At 39.5% G+C, this 23,174-nt stretch overlaps 1 protein-coding gene across 8 annotated transcripts in view; it reads left to right on the top strand.

The window, feature by feature from the left end:
* tenm3 (teneurin transmembrane protein 3) overlaps positions 1-23,174 on the top strand; it is a 496,888-nt gene that overhangs the window by 308,300 nt on the left and 165,414 nt on the right. For 6 of the 8 annotated variants that reach the window (XM_088073250.1, XM_088073247.1, XM_042484305.2 and 3 more), the window contains one exon: positions 3,575-3,760. The exons of the other annotated variants lie outside the window; for them this stretch is intronic. In XM_088073250.1, coding sequence (XP_087929376.1) covers positions 3,575-3,760 — 186 coding nt within the window. The remainder of the gene's footprint in view (positions 1-3,574; positions 3,761-23,174) is intronic. 8 annotated transcript variants of the gene reach the window in all.

The raw sequence follows: 23,174 nt of genomic DNA, 5'->3' as shown, positions 1-23,174 counted from the left end.
TGTGTGTGTGCGTGCGTGTGTGTGTGTGTGTATGTGTGTGTGTGTGTGTGTGTGTGTGTGTGTCTGAAATGTGGTTAGTATGTACTTGCGTAATGTGGTTATGCTTCTTCATGCATGTTTATGTATGTGTGTGTGCACCACTTTATGTGTGTGTGTGTGTCTGTGTCTCTCCTTCAGGCAGTATTGGCTGATTTAGACCACTGAGAGTCAACTAGACTTGGATGTGAATCCAAAACTTTTGGCACGACAAACACCACCACTCTCTGTTGGAACAATCCAGCAAATGATGGTTTTATTACCTGCTCTCTGAGACACACACACACACACACACACACACACACACACACACACACACACACACACACACACAGGCAGATGTACACAGTGCAGTAATTGTTTCATGCGCTGTATGATTATGTGAAAACTGAGATCCCCAGTTTCTCTTCTCTTGGAGCTAGCAGAGACTTTACCCCAGCTGAGACCTTGAAAGAACAAATATGTAGCTCTTCAGTGTGAGAACCCCTGGCTGCCTTTGTTTTGTTTTTCTTTGCTTTGCTTTGTTTTGTTTTGGACCATAGCATATAGTAATCCATTTAGCAAGGGATGGATCTGACTGAGAACCCGAGGTGGTGCCTCGCAGTAACTCAAAGCGTCCAATTCCTTAATTATGCATAACTTTAAACCATAATAATATTAAAATGGGTGAGTTATATAAAAATTCACCCTCTGCACAGATGTCATAAACGGGGAAATTCGCTTTAGAGACAGAAACCATTTTTTGCACAAGTCTGTAAACATGTTCATTTCTTCTGTAAAGTTAGTTTAAGTTAAACGGGGTGTCTATGAGGATTGACTCGGGAAATGCATTTTTTGGCACTTCTGCTTTGGCTTCGTTGTTCTGCCCCGAAGGTGTCCACTTGTCCAGAACCAACAATGAGTGTATCCTACTAACAAGTACTGCGTGTGTACAGTTTTCCTCTGCCATGACACTCCATTTGTGTTAAAAACACATCAGTGAGCCACACTGTTGCAGTAGGTGATATGTTCCTACCATGAACACACAGTGTAGTTTAATTTGACTCAGTTCAATATACAGCATCCTGCTGCACCAAATACTCACTAGAGCACCAAATGCGGATTACTCCGGTGCTGAAAATAGTCCCTAACAAGTGCACAGATTCCTTCTATTTGAGCGGTTTGCTAAAAACTATGGAGTCGTTGCTACTTTAGGAGATTATTGCTAAATTTTTGAGGAACAAAACTTTGCAAATAGTATATTAGTGATGTGTTTTAAAAGTTTTCTTCACTTTGAAAGAATGTGCTTAATGCTTTAACTAGTTTTCATTATTGAACCAAGAACATATTTTTTTAAATAGACTTATCTGAGATATACTAAGATATACTATACTCAAAACAAAAGTAATCTCCCTCAATCATCACTCATGACTCACTAGAAGAGTGTGGAGGTGCATTTAGCTGTAGAGACTCTGCCCTCTGCCTGTATTTGATTTTTATTTTGCTATTTTTAAGACGTTTCTAGGCACAGTGTGCAGGTGAGGTCAGGACTAAATAAGAAAGTAGCTACAAAAATTACGGACACGGTGCCAAAAAACCCCCCACAAATATAGTTATAGTTAAGTGAAACACAATTTGGACAAAGCTCGCTCCAAAAACAGAGTGAATCTGGGGGTGGCTTCAACTTCTGCTGTCAATGTTAACAAATAGTAAGTGCAAGAATTCTTGTTAAGTAAAAAATGTTTTGTTTATGTGATTTTGAACATGTATCTTTGTATAGTTGTTATTTAGAGTGCAAATATTGATTTTCTACTGCTTGTTTATATTTTGCAGGCATGAGTTTAACTAAATTAAGTTGTATGACATAATGATGGACTATTCATTGTTTGCCCCAGGAATTAAATCTCATCAGGGAGAAAAAGACTGTCAGAACTGTCTTTTGACTATCATGGAATATTAAAATGGCCTAAGGAAATCAAGCGTTTTGATAATGCTAATAACAATAAAACAAACTCAGGCGTTCTAGTACTCAGAAACTGATTAAAAATGTCACAGGAGGATCAATCAAGGTGAAGGGCTTCACATAAACAGCCAGTGCAGCGCCGATCATTTCTGCATAAACTATGTAGTCAAACCAGTGAACCATATCTGCTGTTTAATAATGCCCACATGTACCACTAATCCTATGTTGTTCCTGTTTCTACAGCAAATGCCGCACGGCTTTTCTTTTTTTTTTTTCATCCACTACATCACTCTAGGGAAGACAAAGGGGGGTTGGGTTTTTAATAGAAAATGCCACATCCATGTGATTTTCTATCTCGGTGAAAGGGGAATAAAACAAGGCACTCTAGTAAATAATTAAACAGAGACTTGTGTCATGTTATTTTGGATGTTTTTATCAATCTGCTTTGCTTATAGCCTGAAACTACAAACCAGAAATTAATGTCAGGATGGGATATACAGTTGATAGCTAGAAGGGACAAGACCGGCTGTGTGTTTAAAATGTCTCGAGTGTTTATATTTTTCATCCCATGCACCTGAAAAAAATAGATATCGAGTATACAATGTCCTCATTATTTTTGTTATTTCTTTAAAAAATAATACAACAGATTAATTTGTTATTTTAGAGAGACAAGGGCTTAAAAGAGGTGTTCTCAGCATCTCTATCAAGGATCAGCCAAACAAGATGCAATTCTTTTTCCAGCAAATGACCCTAACATTGACTTTGTATTTCAATTTTCCCTTGTTGCTTGTGAATGTGAGAGATCAAGAGATTTAGAAAGAGACGCATTATATTTATATCTGTAAAGCCAGCCGGCATGGCAAGTGATGTAAATGAAATGAGGGTTTTCTTCAACAACTAATTACATTCTTTTGTGCTAACACATTTGTATGGAGGCTGGACTGAGTTATCTGCCAGGGCTAAACACACACAAAAAGACAAATATGCACATGCGCAAACACAGTGGGGCCATTTAACATTCAGAAGACACTAAATGCCAAGGTTACCGCATCGATACACAATTGATTTTTGCACAGTCCGCTTGCAAGTCTGGTCTTACACAGGCACAACATATAGCCAGCTCTGCACAGACTGACACCTCACACAGTTCATAAACTTGGACCAAGTTCTCATTCAATCACAAATAGTGGAGATTCATTGTGGAATTTAATCAAACTCTGTCCTTGAAATTGGAGAGGGATGAGGAGGGATGAGGAGGGACAGTGAGGATGGGTATGAAAGACTGCCGGACTTCCCCCAGGCACCGCAGCCAAAGAGCTGCAGAGGAGACACAGCAGAGTCCTGGATGAATAGTGTTTGTGCAGATTTATGGCAGCAGCTTGGAGTTTCGATGCCTTTTATGTGACTCTATTCCAACCCAGGAGTCAGTGTGATGCCACATTTTTCACCCAAACCATCAGCAGACATCGCCATACTTCATTGCTCACTCATTTCTTTTCATTTTTAAGATTTTGGTTGTTGTTGCTACATTTATCCATTTTTCAAATTCATCATTCATTTGTGGTTTTTTTTTTTTTTTGGTTGTGTCTTTCATAGGTTCTCCAATGCCCTCCCCCTCCTGTCCATCACCTGTCATTGACCAATCACATCCACAATCAGCCAGTCCACATGGCAACCTGTTGTTAGGCGACGTGGCTGAGCCAGACTCAGAGGAAGAGGAGGAGGAGGAGGAAGAAGAGGAAGAGGAGTATGCAGCCAGATTGTACTTACCAGTAACACATGGTAAAGGGACTTCACTTCACTATTTTTTTTAGAAAATCTGTAGTCTGGACTGGAATTTGACTGATTCATTGGGTTTATTTCTCCCTAAGCGATAAATCTGCTCTCTGACATTAGTATTGAATTAAATTTTTATAAAAATTAACAAAAACAGACATTCATATCGAATATAATCTTTAAGCAGCTTTGTCCCCCTCTGCGAAAAAAAGGTTTTTTTGCAAAACCTACATCAGTCAAATCTCATTCATTTGTAAAAGACTGGTTATTATTATCCGTCTGCGTTTAGATTTAACTGTCATGTCTAAGTGAGATCAGAGCGATTGGATTTATTTGGAAAGCACATTCTTCTGCACTTCCTCCCCCGTCTTGGGAACTTTCACGTCTCAATCGAAACATCCAGCTGCTGCTCGGCAGCATGTGTGTTCACATGCTCTGAATATTGAGATACCTGCTCATATTTTGCCATATTTCTTCTCAACTAGGCAGGTAGTAAAAGAAGACAAATGGTCTTTTGCAGAGTAGGTCATGTTAATATGTTGTATTGCAGACATAATCATTCAGGTCTATTGAATTCTTCCCAACTTTCAAGCCATTATTTCCATCCTCCCTCAGTTTCCTCCTGACTTTGTCCATTGCAGACTTCACTATATATGAGCTGTAGTTATTTTTCATGTTGCTTGCTTATGATGAATGTTGAGATCACTTATGGCTCTTGGCAATCAGCGGCGTGTGGAGGTTTGAACTTCTGATGACTTCCAGTGTGCTGCCAACGGTTGTCCTCATGAGATCAGCCAGCCTTGGTGGGAATCAGACCACTTTCTCCATCTCTGTCACGGTTTCTCCCCGCCATTTATTGCTTGTTTGCTTTCCAGCCTTTCCTTTCTTTCATGTCGGCTTCTGTGTCTTATCAATCAAAACCCCAACATGTTATCTACTCTTGGAGAGCAACTGACAGATATTAACACAAAAGAGACCAATTAAGTTTGGAAGTCCAAGGGAAGGTCAGCAATCTGTGAATTAAAAACGGTAAATGTAACCAGGACTGTTAGATTATCGGAATCAGTTTGTACAGAAAGTGTGTCTAAAAAAACTGCAAGGCATTTTGAAAGCAGAATATTCAGGAAGTTAAACCACCATGAAAATAGTTTTTTGGCTGCAGGAGCCATAATCAGGGGTCTATTAAAGCCACCCTTGTTGGTTGTGTCCGTTGTTGTCCCAGTCTACCTGACATTAAGCATTTTCAGACCGCAATTTTTTTTTTATATGCCTCCTTCTAAGAAGCACTCATTTTATTGTGTCCACACCACAAGAACCAGGAATGATTGTAGTTCGTAAAACACTGCTTGGGGGTCTTTTTGTCTCCTATCTCAGAGCATGTACCCTCCGAGCACTAGAGGAACCTTGAGTGATTTAGGTATACATTGATTGGTAACACATGAGCCAGTGCAGCAACAGCATCCACCATTTCTAAAAACCGGTTAGTTTGATGTGTAGTTTGAGTTTGGTCTTCATCTGATGGGTGATTTGCTTTTCGTGGGTCTTCATATGATAACAGCATGGTTTTGACAGTGGTTATAGATCTGAGTTGGTTTGCACAGACACTTGTTTTTCCAGAATATTATATATAGAGAGACATTGCAGAAAGGCTTCACTGTGTGACTGATACAAATCCTGCTGAAAGTATCACAAGCATGACTCAAAATTTGGGCTAGATCTATGTTTTGGGGGTGATAGTGGAGTAAATTCAATCTCATTTAGTTCAGATCAATCACACTAGTCAAATCAGGCTACTTTGTTTTGATCCTAACTTCCTAAACAGACAACTCTAAATTAGTGCAGTGTGCAGACCATATTTTGCATTTTTATTCAACAGTGGACACACCAAGATTAGACAGCTGCCATTTTTGATCACAGTCCAACCATAAGAGCTTATTTCACCATGAGGCCTGCTCCTAGTAGCTCTCCATATGGCAAATGTTACAGGATGCAAGTTAAGGATGAAACCCTAGTCTGTCTGTTTGAACCGCTGGGACCACAGGGGCTGAGTTTGGTTCAAATCAGAGTGCTGATCTGAGAACTGTTTGCCTGTGCTGGTTGACAAGCACCAGATGCAGAGTCGCGTTGGCTGGCCAATGACCCTGGATCAGCCTTCTTACAGTCAGGAGTTTGATAGGAAACAGACTTTGATGGTTTGAAAAAAGGAACTAAGACAACCACAATTAGAGTCAGACTACATCAGGAGAGGGAGCATGAAAGGGAGAAATGGAGAGGGAGGAGATTTCCAAGGCAGGAGAGTGAGAAAAAGAAAGACAGCTGCATGGAGTGATGGAAATAGAGAGACAGACAGACGTCTCCTCATATATACATTGCCATCTAAACATAATCAGAAACAGCTTTCAAAGAGGGTCTTGAAATGGCTAAAAGGTTGTGCATGTGTGAGTGTTTGTGGATATGCGTGTGGTCCTCTTTTCCCAAAGTACTCCCGGCCTGACCTAACCAACCAATGTTCAGCCAAACATCTAAAATATCACTCTCGCCACTTCCTGCACTTTTTAGACGTGCCGTTTTTTTTTCTTTATTCGCTCATATCGCTCTATATCCTTTCCTCTAGCTCTCTTTTCTCTGCCCCAGTGATTTTGTGGGAAGTCAAGCACTGAAGCAAAGTAAACGAGAGGCCTTTAGCTTATATTTTCTTGCACATGAAGACGTACACACGAATGCAGAGACCAATGTTTTTTTTGAACTCCTTGTTTACAGGAGGATGGAAGCTGAGCAGGGGAGGGAAAAAACAGAGAATGTGAGAACGGGAGAGAAAATCCAGCCTTCTCTTTTTTCTTCTCTGTCAGAACACTTATTTTTATTGGCTGTTTACTGGGACAACCAAGTGCTGTATGAAGCATAACAGGCGGTAGGAAATAGTACTTTTTTCAGTCAGTAAATGCAGTTCCTGAAAGTCTTCTTCACTGTACTGCATGGAAAGTGGGTATCAGGCTTGAAGCCACAGAGCATAAAATCCAAAAAGATGTTCGACACCAGGCCCATTCATTCAAACTTTTGTGACAGTGATGCACAAGCAACATTTATAGTTGATAGAAGCACAAAATTGTCCTGGAGCATCAAGTTTTAAAAAAACATAGTTGACCTCATGGGCCCTATTTTCCAGGACAATGCATTGTAAATATTGTCGTTTGGCAATGCTGCACCAAGTGCACAGTGTTGTGCCTTTTGTGTATCTTGTTGAAGTTTCTGTGAGCGTGGCTGCACTGATCACAGAGAGAAGGAACTATTGTAAGTCAGGAACAAACAGCAGTGCAATTTTGATGTCAAGAGTGACCAGGATTCACTTGTGCCGCCTGCCTGCTCAGACCAAGTCAGTGGCTGATGGTGGAAGGCACAATCGTGGCAACACTGATTGCAGGTGCAGATTGACCCTAAAAATCACACAAACCAACTGGAGTGTTGGTGTTTGTACAAGTGAGGAAGCACATCTAAAACCCACCTCAAAAAATAGATCAAGTCAATCACAGAGCTCCACGAAAAATCAGAACATTTTAAAAATCCACTCTTCATGAGTTCAGTGCAGTCCTCTCCATAGTCTGCATGAGATAACAGCTATTGTGTAAAGATCTGTAACTTTAAGCCTTATTTAATTAAACAGGTGAGTTATATATAAATATTCACCCCAGTGTAGCTGTCACAAATGTTGAAATTAGCTAGAGAGAACAAAACACTGCTGTAAACATGCTCAGCCAGCTCCAAGTGGCCGTAAGTGGATCTGCAGTTTTTGGCACTTTCACGTTAGCTTCATTTTTCTGCCCAGGAGGTTACTCCTTGATCCTTTCTCATCCTTATTCAAAAAAAGGGGATTGGTGTAAGGCAACATCATTTGTTTTCCCTTGCTGACTGGTGCAATGGTTGGCAAATAGACAACCTATTTTAAACCACTAGAAAACAGTATCGCAGGCTTATCAGTATTGTCATAGTAGCGGCAGCAATAATTTTGTTTTGAAATGCATCGTTGCATTTTTTAATCAAACAACTTAGTGTACTTTAATTCTGTTTGATAAGTTTGGTGACTGATAATTGCAATCAGAACTTGATGGATTTACTGTAGGAACAGAATGACAGTTTTATATGAAGTAGTTAGCAGGGATTTTCATATTCTGAGTTCCATTTTTTAATGCTGTAATGTCCCTGTCTACTTCTAATGTTGGCACACTAAAGTTCGCACAAGGACGCATTTGATGATCCACTTAGAATAACAATGTCCAATTTAATTGATATGCTAAAAATTCACCTCTTGTCCCGATGTTTATAGCTACTTCAAAATGAACTGCAGATATGGAGACAAACATACTTTGAAAGAGATAACGTATATAAGAGCTGGATGTCAAATCTTTCAGGTAATGAGTCACCTCTTGGCTGACTGCTGCTGTGAAACCAGGTTTCCACTTCCCTTTGCTGCCTCCTTCAGATCTTTCTCCCTCTGTCTCTGTCACCTCTTTGAAGAGGCCATTGTCACTGTAATGTGCACCGTTCAATATGAACATTATGTAATTGATAAATCTGCCAACGTGCTTCCAGGTAAATATCAAATCACATACCTAGCTTTCACTTAAGATATCATAATATCATAATTGAGATATCACCACTTTAGAAGGAAAACAGTAGAAAATAAGAATTTCTTTCACCGTAGGGTAGCACTCACAAGGATTTTCTCGATAAATTATGTGGCTTTGAGTAATTGTTATCTAAGGCAATATCAACACCAGCCAGCAGTGCATCCCAAATATTCTTTTAAGGGCAGATGGTGTTGAATTTCAGGAGAGGCTGAAACTCCCCTCAGTGAGTTCATGATGTGTGCAAACAATTAGGGCTCCATGTAAAAGCATCTGTTGATTATTTGTTTTTTAATTACATATTTTAAAAGCCTGCCATAGTCATATGGGGGTATACATGTGTACAAAATTTGCATCACTGTAAATACTACAGAAGGTCAATTATCATTAGAGACTGGTAGCGTGTCAGAAGACTTAAATAATTAATGAAAGTACCCACTGTGCAGTATATCAAAACTAGAAACTGCAGATGCAATGCAATTCCTGCTACTTTTACACAGTCTTCCAACGGTTATGAGTGTGTTTTCATAGGCTTATTAAAGTGATATCAGGGAGAGGGTGTTTTTTTTGGTATTTATAGAGGTATGCATGCGCCTCAGCCAACCATATGAACATTTTTTACTTGGTGGTCCAAGCAAACAAAAATGCAAGTGCACATAGTTTGAGGGTTTTGCCTCCACAATTTGCATGCATTGCAACTTTTTTCCCCACCCTCCCCCCTCCTGTGCCCCTTGAGCACCCTGGCGTTAACTTTTTAAGGCGCTCTTTAAAGAGGACACATCACAAGGGTAAAAGAACTGCATTAGAAATCCCGAAAACAGGCAACAGTGGGCAGGTATGATCACAAGCTTCTCCACAATCAGCAGTTTGCAATAGAATCAGTAAGCCATGCAGTTTGGATGCTCATTCACCTGATGTTATTGTCTTAACAACAGCATTTGTATTAGGTGTAATAGCATAAAATCAGCTCGAGCCACTTCAGCCAGTACTGTATTTGTGCACGTCCCTGGTTGCTAGTTTATGTAATTACCATAAAGCTTATATGTCAACAGTAGAAAATACACCATTGCTTTACTTTAGCTATTGGCAATAGTGGCTCAAATAATGGCCTTTATTTACCTCAACTACAGAAAGAAAACAAACCACAGGTGTTTTACATTAAAAGCCTCCCAGCAGCTCAAAGGACATAAATTAATCCCTTTCCTGGTATGCTTTTAATGTAAGACACGGGGAAACAAGAAAGGTTCAAGGATGGTAAATTAACGTCAATCGACAAAAAATGGCAAAGCAGAAGTGACTGAATATATTAAGTGGATAAAAACAGTGTTCATGTTAAATAGAGAAACTGAGAACAGCCTGTTGGTAACTACGTATCATCAATCGTACTCATGACATTGTTTTTTAGAAATGCAAATAATGCCAAATTTATCTTGTGAGCAGACTGAGCCATTATTTAAATGCCAACCTGAATTTACAGTACTTACACATGCCAAGTCATTAATCAAGAAGTCAAGAAACATTTTTTGTGTTTTTGCTCTTAACTTTTAGCTGTATTTCTGGTTACTGGGTAAGCCCTTGTTTTTTAAATTAAAGCTGCAGGTGTGCATCATTATCATTATCATATCACTTGAAAATATCCCTAAAAGATAAATTAATTTACTTTAAATTTGGATGTAGCTGCATTTTGGGAGTTAAAAAAAATCGTTAAACCAATCTAGTATCTTTATAGTGTGCTTTAAATTAGTGCTTTTAGAAAATATTATTGATTTATGCATTATTTAATTCAAAATATATATTTAAGTTAATTGTGATGTGAGTACTTATGATAATCACAAAACTGAGCTCATAGATTCCCCTACTCTTTTATGTACCACTAAAGACACAGAGAAAATACAGCATGGTTCTTGCTGCATATCAGAGTCAGTGTTGAAAGTCACACATCCCTTTTAGAGCGTAAAAGAACGACATGCAGATGAAGGTGTTTGCTGCTCATTGAAATAAGCAGACTTTGAGAACATTTTTCAACAGCCTTGTATCTGTCCATATACTGCATGTCTCCATGCCGTGGGAAGCCAAATGTTGCCTGACAATAGTGAAGTCTGAGCCAGAGTGTTTATTGCTATCTCTGTCATTCACACATATACACATGCACTCACACACTCGCACCGCTTTCTTCTTCTTTGTTTACAAAAGCTGGCTGAACAGCAAACCATTTCTTTTTTCCCTCCCTCAAAGTGTAACACAGGGTGGGACACAGACAGTGTATTATTTAATTCACACTTCTGCCTCGGGCCAAAGCTTCCTCTTGCATTCTTTTTGTATTCAACAGCAACACTGTGTTGGTCTGAGGGACAAAAGAAGTATTCATTTTGGCAGAAAATTCCAAGATGGATCATAAACAAACCTGTAAAATTATTGTTGATGGTGACAGATCATAACTGAAGCTCCTTGAAGCAGATTTTCTCGATTGTAAGTCAGTCTCTCAGAATGAAAATAGTTATTTGTCTCATTATGTACAAACCGTGAAATCATAGCTGGACAATAGACTCCTTTTTCTGTGATCCTCAAAACAATACAAGTAAGGTTGAGGTCACACGCTGCCGCAGGACTTGTATTCTGATTTACTGTGGCTTATTATCATCTATCATTTATTAGCATTTACAAGTATAACCTGTACTTTTTAGGTGACCTGATATGCATTTAACCACGTTTTGTATCAAAAACTCAAAGTTTCAAAGGCATTCAGCATTAATTTTAAAAGAGTCATCTTTACAAGGTTGAATAAAAATAAATAGAATAAATAAACAATGTGGAGAAGCTTAGTAATTAGCAATGAAACCAAAGTTGTCCATTCAAATACAGGACATAAACTATAAGAAAATGCTTGATCTACTCAAAATGCCACATGTGGTATAGTTCAGGTTTACATTCACTATAGATAAACAAATTTAATGTAATAAATTATATAATAAATACACTTATCAATCAAACTAATTGTGCCAGATTTATTTTTCAATAAAAAGCCAGTATTGGCTCTGTAAATTGTTTTAACCCAGCAGAGCCATTTGTTTCAAGACAAGTGAACAAAGACGGTGTAATAGCTCACCACCCCTCAACCCTCCCTGAGAGCAAAAAGACGCCAAAAACCCTTCACCGTCCAGTCTTTAGTTGCCTCAGAGACGCCAAGGCTATCAGCTCCAAGCGGAAAAAGCAACAGAAAACAGACAAGTTTCTTTGCAAACAGGGGGATGACGCCAAGGCTTATTGACAGCGTCTATACTGAAAGCAAAAGGGAGGTCAGACTGAGGCGGGGAGAGAAACACGAATAACACTTAGTGCTTTTTACTTTGGGACCAAGTATGCAATTCTCCTCAACACCAGAACTAATCAATGAACCATTGAATGAAAGAGAGGAATGAGAGAGAGAGAGAGAGAGAGAGAGAGAGAGGTACATACATATTTCTCCTCAACACTAGACCTAATCAATGATGGCGATGGATGGAGAAAAAGACAGAGAGAAAAAAAGATCCTTCTCGACATGAGAAAGAATCAATGAGTTTTGATAGAGGATAGAGGCAGAGAGTGGGGTCAAACTGCAGAAAAGATATTTAAAAGAAAATTGTTAGAGAAGAGAAAACGAGAGGAGAGTCAATCATTGATCAGACTAATGAACCTCAGGCTACCGGCTGGTGGCTGGTATTTAAGCCTCAAACACACACACATGCAAAAAGGGACAAACACACACGGCTCACGTCTGAGGCTGATTGCAGAATGGAGTCACTTAAGTAAATCAAAATGTTGTAGCAGACTCCATACAAGGAGACAGAGAGACGGAGAGAGAGACAGACAAGGAGATAGAGTGGAAGGGAATTGTGCGTGCACGGTAGTATGTGTGTGTGTGTGTGTGTGTGTGTGTGTGTGTGTGTTAGTATGTGACAGCCAGTGCAGCGTCTTGGCTATGAAATAAGACACAGATGGAAGAATATTTTTGAAATGATATACTACACAGCCCTTTTGTCAGAGTTTAACCCACTTCTTATTTTACGTACCAGTTTAAGTTTTTCATTTTGGTTTTGATTTGTCCTCCCTCTTGGTGCTAAGCTCTCATTGTTTTTCGGCTTAGAACTGCTCTCAGAGATTTGCAGGGCTTAGTGGTGAATCATGGGTCATTTTCCAAGCCCTGGGGTTTTTGCTTGGTCACATGCACATGGTGTTGAACTGACATCCCGAATGATATTTGAATGAAGTGGAAGTTTATAATACAACAAGTCCTTCAACCTGTGTGAACACAAAGGTCATATCTTCCTTCCTCTAAATATGACCCATAGTAGTGTTTCCTAAATTAGGTGGACATCAATATAGCTTGAATATGACCATTAAAGGGCACAGATTTAAACATGCGGGTAAGGTTGTGAACAAGAGGCGACTTCCTGGCTGACAAATGAAGCCAACGCAGGAGTGCAAAAAAATGCAGTTCTTTGATTGGCCACTAGGGGCTGGCTCCGTGAGTGGGTCAATCCACATAGATCCTCATACTAAAATGCCCAACTTTACACCAGAAATAAACATGTTTATAGAATGGTACAAAAAATATCAGTCTCTATCGCTAATATCACCCCTCATGACAACTGTATGGGGAGTGATTTTTTTATATATAAGTCACCTGTTTATGTTATATTAAGGCTTAAAGTAACGCATAATTGAGGGAGCAGCCGCTGTGAATGACACACTTTCTGTCGATAGTGTCCTCGGCTGCTCAGTCACATCCACTCCTTGCTCCTTTATGATCATTTCTGAGCAGTGTAGTGTGTAGTCATATTTTGGAGGCCAAAACTGCAAAGAAAAGGGCAGTTGAAGGAAAGTTTTTAGTGTTCTTATAACAAAATGTGTCTTAAATTTGTACCATTATGCTAACATCTGCTATAGCATGTTTCAAGGTAGGGATGTTGAATAAATAGTACCTCTAACCAATCAAACAGAAATTGAGATAATGTCCCTCAAATGTCCCCCTTGCACCCTAGATGTATTTTCCAGATGCACCTTCTTTATCGTTTCAAAGCATCACACCCATATATAAATACCTCACTCTAGCATAACGTTGGCTTTGCTTCCGCTGGGTGGATTAGTGGGTTATAACCACAGACTGGAGCCAAGGACGCCAATTTACACACATCTGCTGAATAAGCACAGAGCTTACGTATGTCCACAATCGGTGCACGTTGGTGGAGCACGAAGCAGGCTTTAGCTGTAACCTTAACCGTTTTGACACTGCATGTGCCAGTTAAAAATGTCACATCTGAGCCAGAATAAATGGAACAATTGCCAGTGTGTAATTATGTTATTTTCACATCTTTTAAATATATTTGTTCTTGACGCAACTCAGAAGAATCAATTTCAACACTACCCTGTCAGTTAGCCTGAATATCGACCGACAAGTCTCTGTTCCCAGGGTCTGTATGGAAAGCCTGTTCTCGTCTGTCTGGAAAGAAACACACTCACTGCTGCAAATAAAATAGGTCAAAACAAACCTGCCACCACACATCTAATGGAAGCAGAGCAATTACAGACAAGTTTGTCTCGGTTGTCAATAGTGTGTACGATTCACCTGAACATTTATTTTTTAAATCGTTCCTTAAATGCTCAAATTGATGAGGCAAGCAAGTCAAGACCTTGTAGTCAACACAGTAAAAGCTCTGAGATATGTCACTCTTGAAAAGACAATCCTTGACTCAATTACTGAAAGCAGAACTGAGTGTAATCGTACAAAGGACATGGTTCTGTTAGTCAAAAATTGAATGTGATGGTTTTAAATGCAGCCTTCTTATTCTTTCAGTGATTTGCCAACATGTTGCCAATAGGGATGCGACAGTGATGAAATTAATATTTAGGTTACTCATGACAACAATGGTGTTACAGATGATACGGGACAAAAAAGAAAAGTCATTCTGTGATGTAGATCGCTATATTAAATTAGCAAAAGCAAACTGGACATTTCCTACTGCTGCAGCTTCACACTGAAAGCACTGAACTGTCAAAACAGTGAAATGAGTTGACGTTTAGTATGAACTAATCGCAAGAAATGCTATGTTTTTCCGTAAGATTAGCATTACTGCTATTATTAATCAAAAATGTGACCACAAAAAAAAGCGGATCAGTTTGAAATATTCCAAGACGCAATTGAACAAGAAGAAGCAGTCACAGTGAGCTGTTAAATGAAGAGCTGCAGGTGACAGGCTGCACACCTCAAACTTTTTTAGCGATGCAACCGACTCCATTGGTTTTATATCAGAAATTTTGCCTAATAGCTGCTTTTGCTTTTCGCTTTGACACCAAATCCTTGCTTGTTAGTCGGTTATCTCTCCATAGTCTTTAACGTCATTAGGGAATTCCTTCTCTTGGCTACTTTGTCCTGTGATTCTGCTGCTTTTGCTGTATGGAGCAGAAACTGTAGCATATTGAAGTTATGTAATCATGTGTGCCTGCACAGCATGTGAAGGCCCAAACACTCCAAGCCGCCTGTAAAGAGTGGCAACCAAGACTTAATTTTGTACCACCTCATATTGCCTTTGTCTAAGCCAAAAAGTTGCACTTGAACACACCGCGAAGACTACAGCCAACAGCCAAACATCACATACTTTTGGTGCCATAATTTTCCATACTAGCAGGCAACAGTAGTCCGTATTCATTATTCAAAAAGGAAAAGCAACAGACTTACAAGACGGATCAGAGATGCTAGATACCAGTTAGGACATCAACAGCTCAACCCGATGACTGAAAGAACAAAGCATATTTAAAATGTTCTAGCGAATATGCCATCATGCTCTCTTGACTTTAGTTTTCTTGCTCTCCTTTCTTTCGTGTCACCTCTCGTGCACTGAGCTGAACTGCCAGTCAGAGTGATTTCATTCACCAACGGGCTTTGATGTCTCAGACGCCGCTGAAGGCCAACAGTGCAGGACACAGCACAAAAACTAGTGTGACAGACACTCTCCAACGCCATGACAGTGACTACCACAGCAAGCCTAGTTGCCAAACCTCAATGGAAATATTCTCAATGGCTTTCCAAATATGACTGTCATGACATTACAAATGCATTTTTTTAAGATATTTTTGGGGCTTTTTTGGCCTTTATTGGATAGGACAGAGAGTAATTGTGAAAGGGGGAGAGAGAGAGGACAACATGCAGCAAAAGGCCGAGGCTGGAGTCGAACCTGCCACCGCTGCGGCAAGGACTCAACCTCCGTACATGGGGCGCCTGCTCTGTCTACTGAGCCACTGACGCCCCCACAAAGGCATTTTTAACAGTGATTCCTGATCCTCCACCTCTGTGGTTATGGCGTGGTTAAGTTTAGGCAACTGAAACTATTTACTAAAGGTCAAGATCTGCCGAAAAATAAATAGAAGACATTGACTGCTGGCTCTGGTGTCAAAATCAAGAGATTTGTATACCCAACCATCCACCTCAGCATCCTCAAAATACATTTTGGCAATACAATGTCATAAGTTCTATGTTAGTAATTATTATTGTCTGTTGTGTTACCAAAATGACCATCACTTTCACTTTTCTGTAGAGAACTGTCAGAGTTCTCATGACTGCAAAAGGCTGCTTGTCAGAAAATGCAACCATAGCTGTAAGACAACACAGATGTAGTGGTTTTTCTGGTGAGGTCAGAGTCCCATGAGGAAACTCCCCTTTAATTTTAGCATTTTGTAATGGCAAAATTGTCAATATGTTCACTCCATCCAGACTTTTTTTATATAGTGAACATATCATTAAAGCACTTGGCACTTGTAGTCTGGTTGATATTGAGATTCAATAGTATTGTAGTACATCTGATACTCAACCCAAATAAAGCAAATTTGATTTTGAGAGTTTTGGGAGAGCAAAGAGGGGAATGTGATAGAAATATGAAAACAAAGAGTGGGGCATCAAAAAACTGGTGACTGTGAGGATAAAAAAGGAGAGAACACAGATGAAAGAGTAAAATAGAAAAAGCAAAGGAAGACCCAGTGGCTTAGAGGAACACAGTCTTCCATATTAACGACTTGGCCAGAGCTGGAGAGAAAAAAGGACGGATAGAGGGAGAGAGAGAGAGAGACAGGGCACCGAGAGCTGACTTGGCAGGAGAAAATGAATGAGAGAATGAGGGCGAGGGAGACAGAGAGGGAAGGGAGGGTGCATGAGGGGTCAGTGCACTGGTGCTACAATAAGGAGAGAGAAATGTGGAGGACTGATGAGAGGCTCTGAAAAGGCTGCAGCTGCCTATACTAAATAACTGAGTGGAAGAGAGGATAGGAGAGTAAGAGAGGGGGTCAGATGAAGAGGACGGCGGGAGTAGGATGGAGGTGATGGGAAAAAATAGACATACGTTGGAGGGAAGAGGAGGAATGTTCTCCTGTATTTTTGTCCAAATCAATTTAAAAAGAGGACGGAAAAGAACAGATTTTGATACGTTTTTCTATCGCATGCCTCATCTCTCCACTTTCTTTGCTTCATTAATCTCTTGTCTTTGTTACCATCACTATCATTAGGAAGTCCCACCCCTCTCTTTGCTTCTCCATTCTCATCCAAATGAGTTTTATTGGCACAAGTGTTAGCCACATTACCACAGCATGAAGTAGCTGATAAGACTCAAGTCAACCAATTAAGGATCATTTTTAAAATTAAGGATATTGGACTCCAAGTCTAATAGCATATTTTCTATGACAGAGATAATTTCCTAGTAATTATCACAGTTTTTTTTAAGATCAAAGACCAAAAGTCAGTTAAAACATTATTTTCCGAAGTTTTAATTCCCCTTATTGTTATTGGAATCAAACTGCATTTTAGCCTGTCTCTATCTGACAGGAGCATGCAGTGGATATATCCTCTTAACTCAGCTGATACTTTACATTAATTGTACAACTACCTTTTTTCTGTAGGACTACTCCACTGGTAGCTAGACGTGACCTCATTCATTCACGTTCTTTGTCCATCACCTCTTCACGGTGACAATGGCAAATGACAGGCAGACACAACTAGCTGCTATACAAAGAAATAATGTTGATTTTCTGCTTTTATTGTACTGTATTGTATTATTTATATCGTATTTGAGCCTTGTGTTTCATCAAATATGGATAGTGTTCTCCTGAAGACAAAAAAGACATTGTCAGTATTCTGAATTTGACACAGTTCATGCAAACAGCATATTCCCTTTGGATTTTCCAAATCAGACCCTATTCAGAATGTAAAATTTTCCGATAAAAAAATGTGGGATCAGCCAGTCTTATTCGGGATTTAGGAGCATAATTTGGAATATGTGTCTCAGCTGGAGTTTTTACTGCAGTTTGTGATGCACAGGCTATTGCATGCCCAAAATAAAAGCCCACATTTCTGCTTGAAAGGCAGAAACATGCCTTCTTTTAAACATCATAAAGACTTGGATATCAACAGGTTTGGGGATAAATATCATAATGCCGAACTTTTCAAGGTGGTGGTGAAATGAATAAAAGAGGGCGACTGTGTTTGTATGTTCAAACAAGTTGCCACTGATCAAAAACTATATTAAAAATTCAATATTGACACAAAAAAAAACAAAATGGCACCAGCAGATCCCATCGTTACCCTTTTTCATATTTTGAATGTGAAAAAAGGGCATGTTAGGGCACATTAATCAGAGTATGCAGGGCTGCGTATAAAAACAGAATATTTTGTGCATGTTAATGTGGTCACTGATGAAGTGGAGAAACATATACTTTCAGATGTAAATGTTGAAAATCAGTTAGGCTTTAGCTTTGGGAGGTAGCTGTTTTCAGATTGTGTTGAGAACCGTATTACCCATGAAGCCTGTGTGCTGGTATGAATAAACCTGTGGTCTTTAGAATGCGAGGAAGACATAGCGTGGAGGTTCAGCTGTTATTGGTCCAGCTGTCTTTGGAGGGATTCACTCACACTTAGCCGTAGAGGAGACAATGTATTGAATTTCATTTCCAAAAGGACAAAGTGTGATTGCCTCGGAAAGTGACCTCTATGCTATTTTTCTCATGCATTAGTCATTATAGGCTACAAACAGCATTAAAATTTGACTCAGTTTGTACAAAGTTGACACCAGAAAGCTGACCTTGTTTATTATGTTTTTGGGTCCCAGCCAATGACAGGACTCTGTGCTGCAGGCATGCTAATCATGCTGCAACTAAAATCCAATCAGCCCAGATTAAAATATAGATAATATTTTAATCAAGAAATTAATTATTATATTATTAGTGTGTCTGAGTTTTAGTATTTTTAGCTCTTGCATAGGAATAATATAAGTCACAGAAAGATATGCTTCTGCTATGTTAATGGCAGAGCATACTTTTTGTCTCCCTTTTTTGGTAAATTGCAGTAACTTAATTTATTTTTATTCTGGGCCGTGTGTTCCGGGTCGAAACCGTGGATATGTCTTCTGTTGTTGTCCATGTGAAGTCACTTTACTTACTTAACATAATTTGTAAATTTCAGAGTATTTCCAAGGAGGTCACAGTTAACAAAATCTCACACTAAACTCTAAAGTTTTGACTCCAGTGTGGAAAAAATGTCTAATAGCACCAGAAATTGACCAGGGTAAATACTTTGAAATGTGCCCCCACTTTCTTCTTTTAATCAAACATATACTACTTTAGCTTAAATGACTCCTTTAATTACATATAGTGAAATCCCTTCCCATGGCTGCTTGTGTCTAAGAGGATTACTGCGATGCTAATGCTGCCGTTAAAAAGGTCTCCGAGTGCTAACTGTCAGTCTGGGCTGACCTGTTGTTGTCGAAACACTGTGACTTGCTACCATTCCTCTCTCACACTCTGTCCTTTCTGTCTTTGCTGCATCTCATGTTTTCATTTCATGCTTTCTCTTCCTTTCCCTTTCACTTTGCCTTAATACCTTCACACATGTCACTTTTTGTTTCTTTCTCTGGGTCTTCACTCTTGTCCACCCCATCCCCCCCACCCCCACCCCACCTTCTCATGCCGTCTCTTTCTCTTTAAAAGGGTTTTGTATTGTCAGTTGCAGCGGCCATGTAAACACCAATTTTACAGCACAGGAATTCAGGAACAGGAGCTACTGGGGGGAAGTGGAGAGAAGAAGCACCACCACAACACACTCTGAGATCTTTTACTTCAGTAAAAGTAGCAATAGTACAGTGCAGAAATATTGTGTTAAAGGTCAAAGTGCTGCATTCAAATTTTTCCTCAAGTAAATTGACAAAAGTTTTAGAGAGAGAGAAACGTCTGTGTTTTAGCTCATCTGCAGTTGACTCGAGTGCCAGTTGAAATTTTCAGCAGAGGTTCAGAGCTCATCTCCTTGTTAGATACACACGGTACTTTCACTTAATCAATTCAGGTTTTGCAATTCGCCCAGATGACAAAGAAGGTATTGAAGGGTCTCACAGCTCTCAGGGAGTTTCCCCACTAGTTCAATCCTTTGTTTTCCTGCCCCTTTTCCAGGTCATATTGAACTCCCCATATGCTGTTTATATTAATAATAATATGGTTCAGTTGGAAGGTACCTTTCATACAGAAAATGTAGCTCGGGTGGTCAAAGTGCACTAAGTTAAGAAGACAGAAAAATGAGACAAACAATACAAGAAAAGTACAAAGATATAGTACAATAATAGAAGATACTGCAGTGCTAGTATACACAAGTGAAATATGATGGCTGTTTTCAGCAGTGATACAAACTATCCACAGTCCATTCTTTCTGAATATCGTAAGAGAGCACGCTCCAGACTTTTGACCATTGCATCACACCTTCTCCCTGATGTGGTTGTACATGAGCAGCAGATCAGCAGCAACAGAAGACCCTGGGCCTGAGGCCTTTTGAAGGGCTGGAGGCTACCAGAGATTCGCCTATGAAGGCCAGAATCCGATAAGAGTTCAAAAATATTTGAGATTCCCAGTGACATAGAGCAGTTTAGCCAGGACTAAAATTATGTGCTCCCTTTTTTGTTCATTTAAAACATGGATGCAGATTTCTGAAGAAGCTGATTGTTAGGGAGAGACTTCACAAGTTTATTCTGCTTGAAAAAAAGGTAATAGCATAGTAAGTCTGCCAGCATCTTTTATAATTAATCATGGAAAAAAAAATGGAAGACAAGATTTAGAGGCAACAATTCCAAACTTCCAGAAGAAAATGTTGGCATTGTATGTTCGTGCAAACCACAAAAAAGTTACATGTGCATGTTTGTGCATATGTGTCATATCAATGTCTCTAAAGTGATGTGATATATGAGCTAACTTAATTATCAGTACGTGGAGGGGACTGGGAGTTACTAAAAAAAAAGTTTCCCCTGTGAAATAACTTTTCTGTGTTTTACAAATATACTGCCTGGATTACTTGTACATTTGCTGTTTTTTTCTCCAATTTATAAAGGATGAAGTTTAAATAGTACACTGAACTCAGGAGGTTGAAATGTACAATACAATAAAGTATAGGACTTCTTTGACGTCAGAGGTTTGAGTTCGTGTCCTATGTACACGTTATTACATCAATTTTGCTAGGACACAGGGCATAGAGTGTGGCATTTAATAAATACACTCACATTAAGGGCTGAAATGCGACTTCTGTCGATCATGTTGTTGTCTGGCTGGTGCAGCAAAGCACTGTGACGTGAGCACAAAACACCACATTTGGGGAAACAAATGAAATGCGCTGACAGAGCATTTTTCCTTTGGTGATGATGTTTAATATTAACGTTTCATTGTTATCTGTTTGGTAATGCAGTATGTTTTTAGGAGACATGGTTGCCATAGTAACTTCTTGTCATATCTGATGCAGCCAGCAGTTGAAGCGTAATGTTATGTCTTGCTGGTATAGTGCATTAGGCCTCATGACAGAGAAGAGTCTGAGTGTTTTTCTGAAGAAGAAGAATCATCTCAGAAAGGTCAGACAGAATCTATGGCAGTTCATTTCAGTTAAAGTCCTTCCTGACTGCAAAGAGTGACCACCAGACTCCATCTGCTAACTGTACTTTTACCTTACCTTTTATTAGAACAACTTTGTTATTGAGCACATTGATTGCTTGACAGTATGTCAGTTTTTGTGAATTAGTGTGCTTTGTGCCAGTTGCAGGGAAAGTATTTTTTTTACCATTCTTTTTTTTTAGCTTTCAGTCACTCTGGGTTTTTGGTTCATAAGAATTCATGCTGTTAGAAATGACATCACACAGACATTTTTGTCTCAGTGCTAGAGTCTATCTGTGGTACAAAACTGTGAACTTCTCACCCAATGTTTTACCTCCTAAATCATACAGTACAGCCTGCCCTCTGTGTAATTTGGCACTGGCTGAAAACACCTGACGTAAAATAGCAGAGGCATAGTATCCTTGATCTTTTCTTTGCAGTGTATTAGAAAGCATTTCTAGATGAAACTATCCCACCTTCAAAATATCTCTGCAGCCCTCTGTTTCTCTTTCCTCTGTTTTTTCTTTCTCTGGTGTGGGTCATTGAGCATAGAGGGGCACTCTGCACCTACATGCCCCACAAAGGCGGCCTGTGGCTGGGGATAGAGGCCTTCCTCACTCCCCTCACCTTGCTAGGAGTCCAGAGGTGGAATGAGTTTTCACGCTTCAAGAACCACGAGTCTTAACTCTTCTACTGACCTCTTTCACTATGTCGATGAGCCTTTTACTTTTTTCCGGGATCTATTCTCTGTTCTCGTCTCTCGTTCCCCCTCAAAATCTCTCAGTCCTGCCCCCTCTGTCTCTTCTTTTGTCTTTTGTTCTGCCTTTGCCTCTTGCTTTGCCTCTTTTTCAGTCCTTGTTGTTCTTTGTCCCCCTCGTCCAAACACCATTGACAATTCTGAAACTTTTAACTGACTTCTCCTGTCACCTCTTGTTCTTTTTGTACACTCTTTTCTTCTCTACTTGTTCAATTTTCTATCAACAATGATGGAATTTAACACAAACCCTGACCTGAGCTTCGATTGGCCTCCCTTTCTTTATAGTCCCATTGGTTTGTTTTCACCATTTTTTTTTAGCAAATTAACATTTTAGACGTGCCATTAGAACTTTTGTGTTCAGTAGTGGTGATATTAGTGGCGATATGCTTATTTTCTTCTCGACTTCACTTCATTACTTATTTACTCTACATTTATACATTTGTTGCTGCTTGTCATATTTTCTCTCTGGCCTACGCCTACGAGTTATTCAGGATCTATTATGACACACACCAAAAGAAACAGCTGAAAACAGTGCTATCTTAAAAACAGCAAAAAAAATCAAAGCAAAACTTTCCAAAACTTTTCTCCTTTTTTAGAAGTTCCCCATGGCTCTATACTCCAAAGACTGCACATCAAACACACATTGTGCTGCAAATGATCTTTTCAGATAAGAGTACTGCTTTTTCTGAGTTTACACTGAAATCTGAGTCGAGACCAAACAAAATGAAACAAAAGCCTGGAAACACTGACATGGGAAATGTCTAACTTTTGACTTGGCTCATAAGATAATGAGAACGAGAGAAGGAAGGCAGAGATGCAGAGAGAAAATAAGTGCTGTGCAAGAACAGAGAGAGCGATCAACTTATGTACGTACCTGTACGGAGGCAGAGAGAAATCGTGAAGTTTATCATCGCACCACCTTTGACAAATAACCTCTTCCTTCAACCACACCTCACCTCACTGCTCCACTGAGCTGACAATTTACTGTGCACACATCACTCCATCACGCTGAAGGAGAACTCTGTGCGTGAACTTCGCAGTCACGTTCTGGAGTAAAATCATGCCTAAGGGGTTCACGCATTTGGTACAAAACATTTGTCCTGCCGTACTGTAACTACAGTGTGGT

The sequence above is a fragment of the Plectropomus leopardus genome, chromosome 3 (genome assembly GCF_026936395.1).
Source record: "Plectropomus leopardus strain MGB_pleo_1.0 chromosome 3, ASM2693639v1, whole genome shotgun sequence".
In the NCBI taxonomy this organism is placed as follows: Eukaryota; Metazoa; Chordata; class Actinopteri; order Perciformes; family Serranidae; genus Plectropomus; species Plectropomus leopardus.
This window is presented reverse-complemented; position numbering and strand designations above follow the sequence as displayed.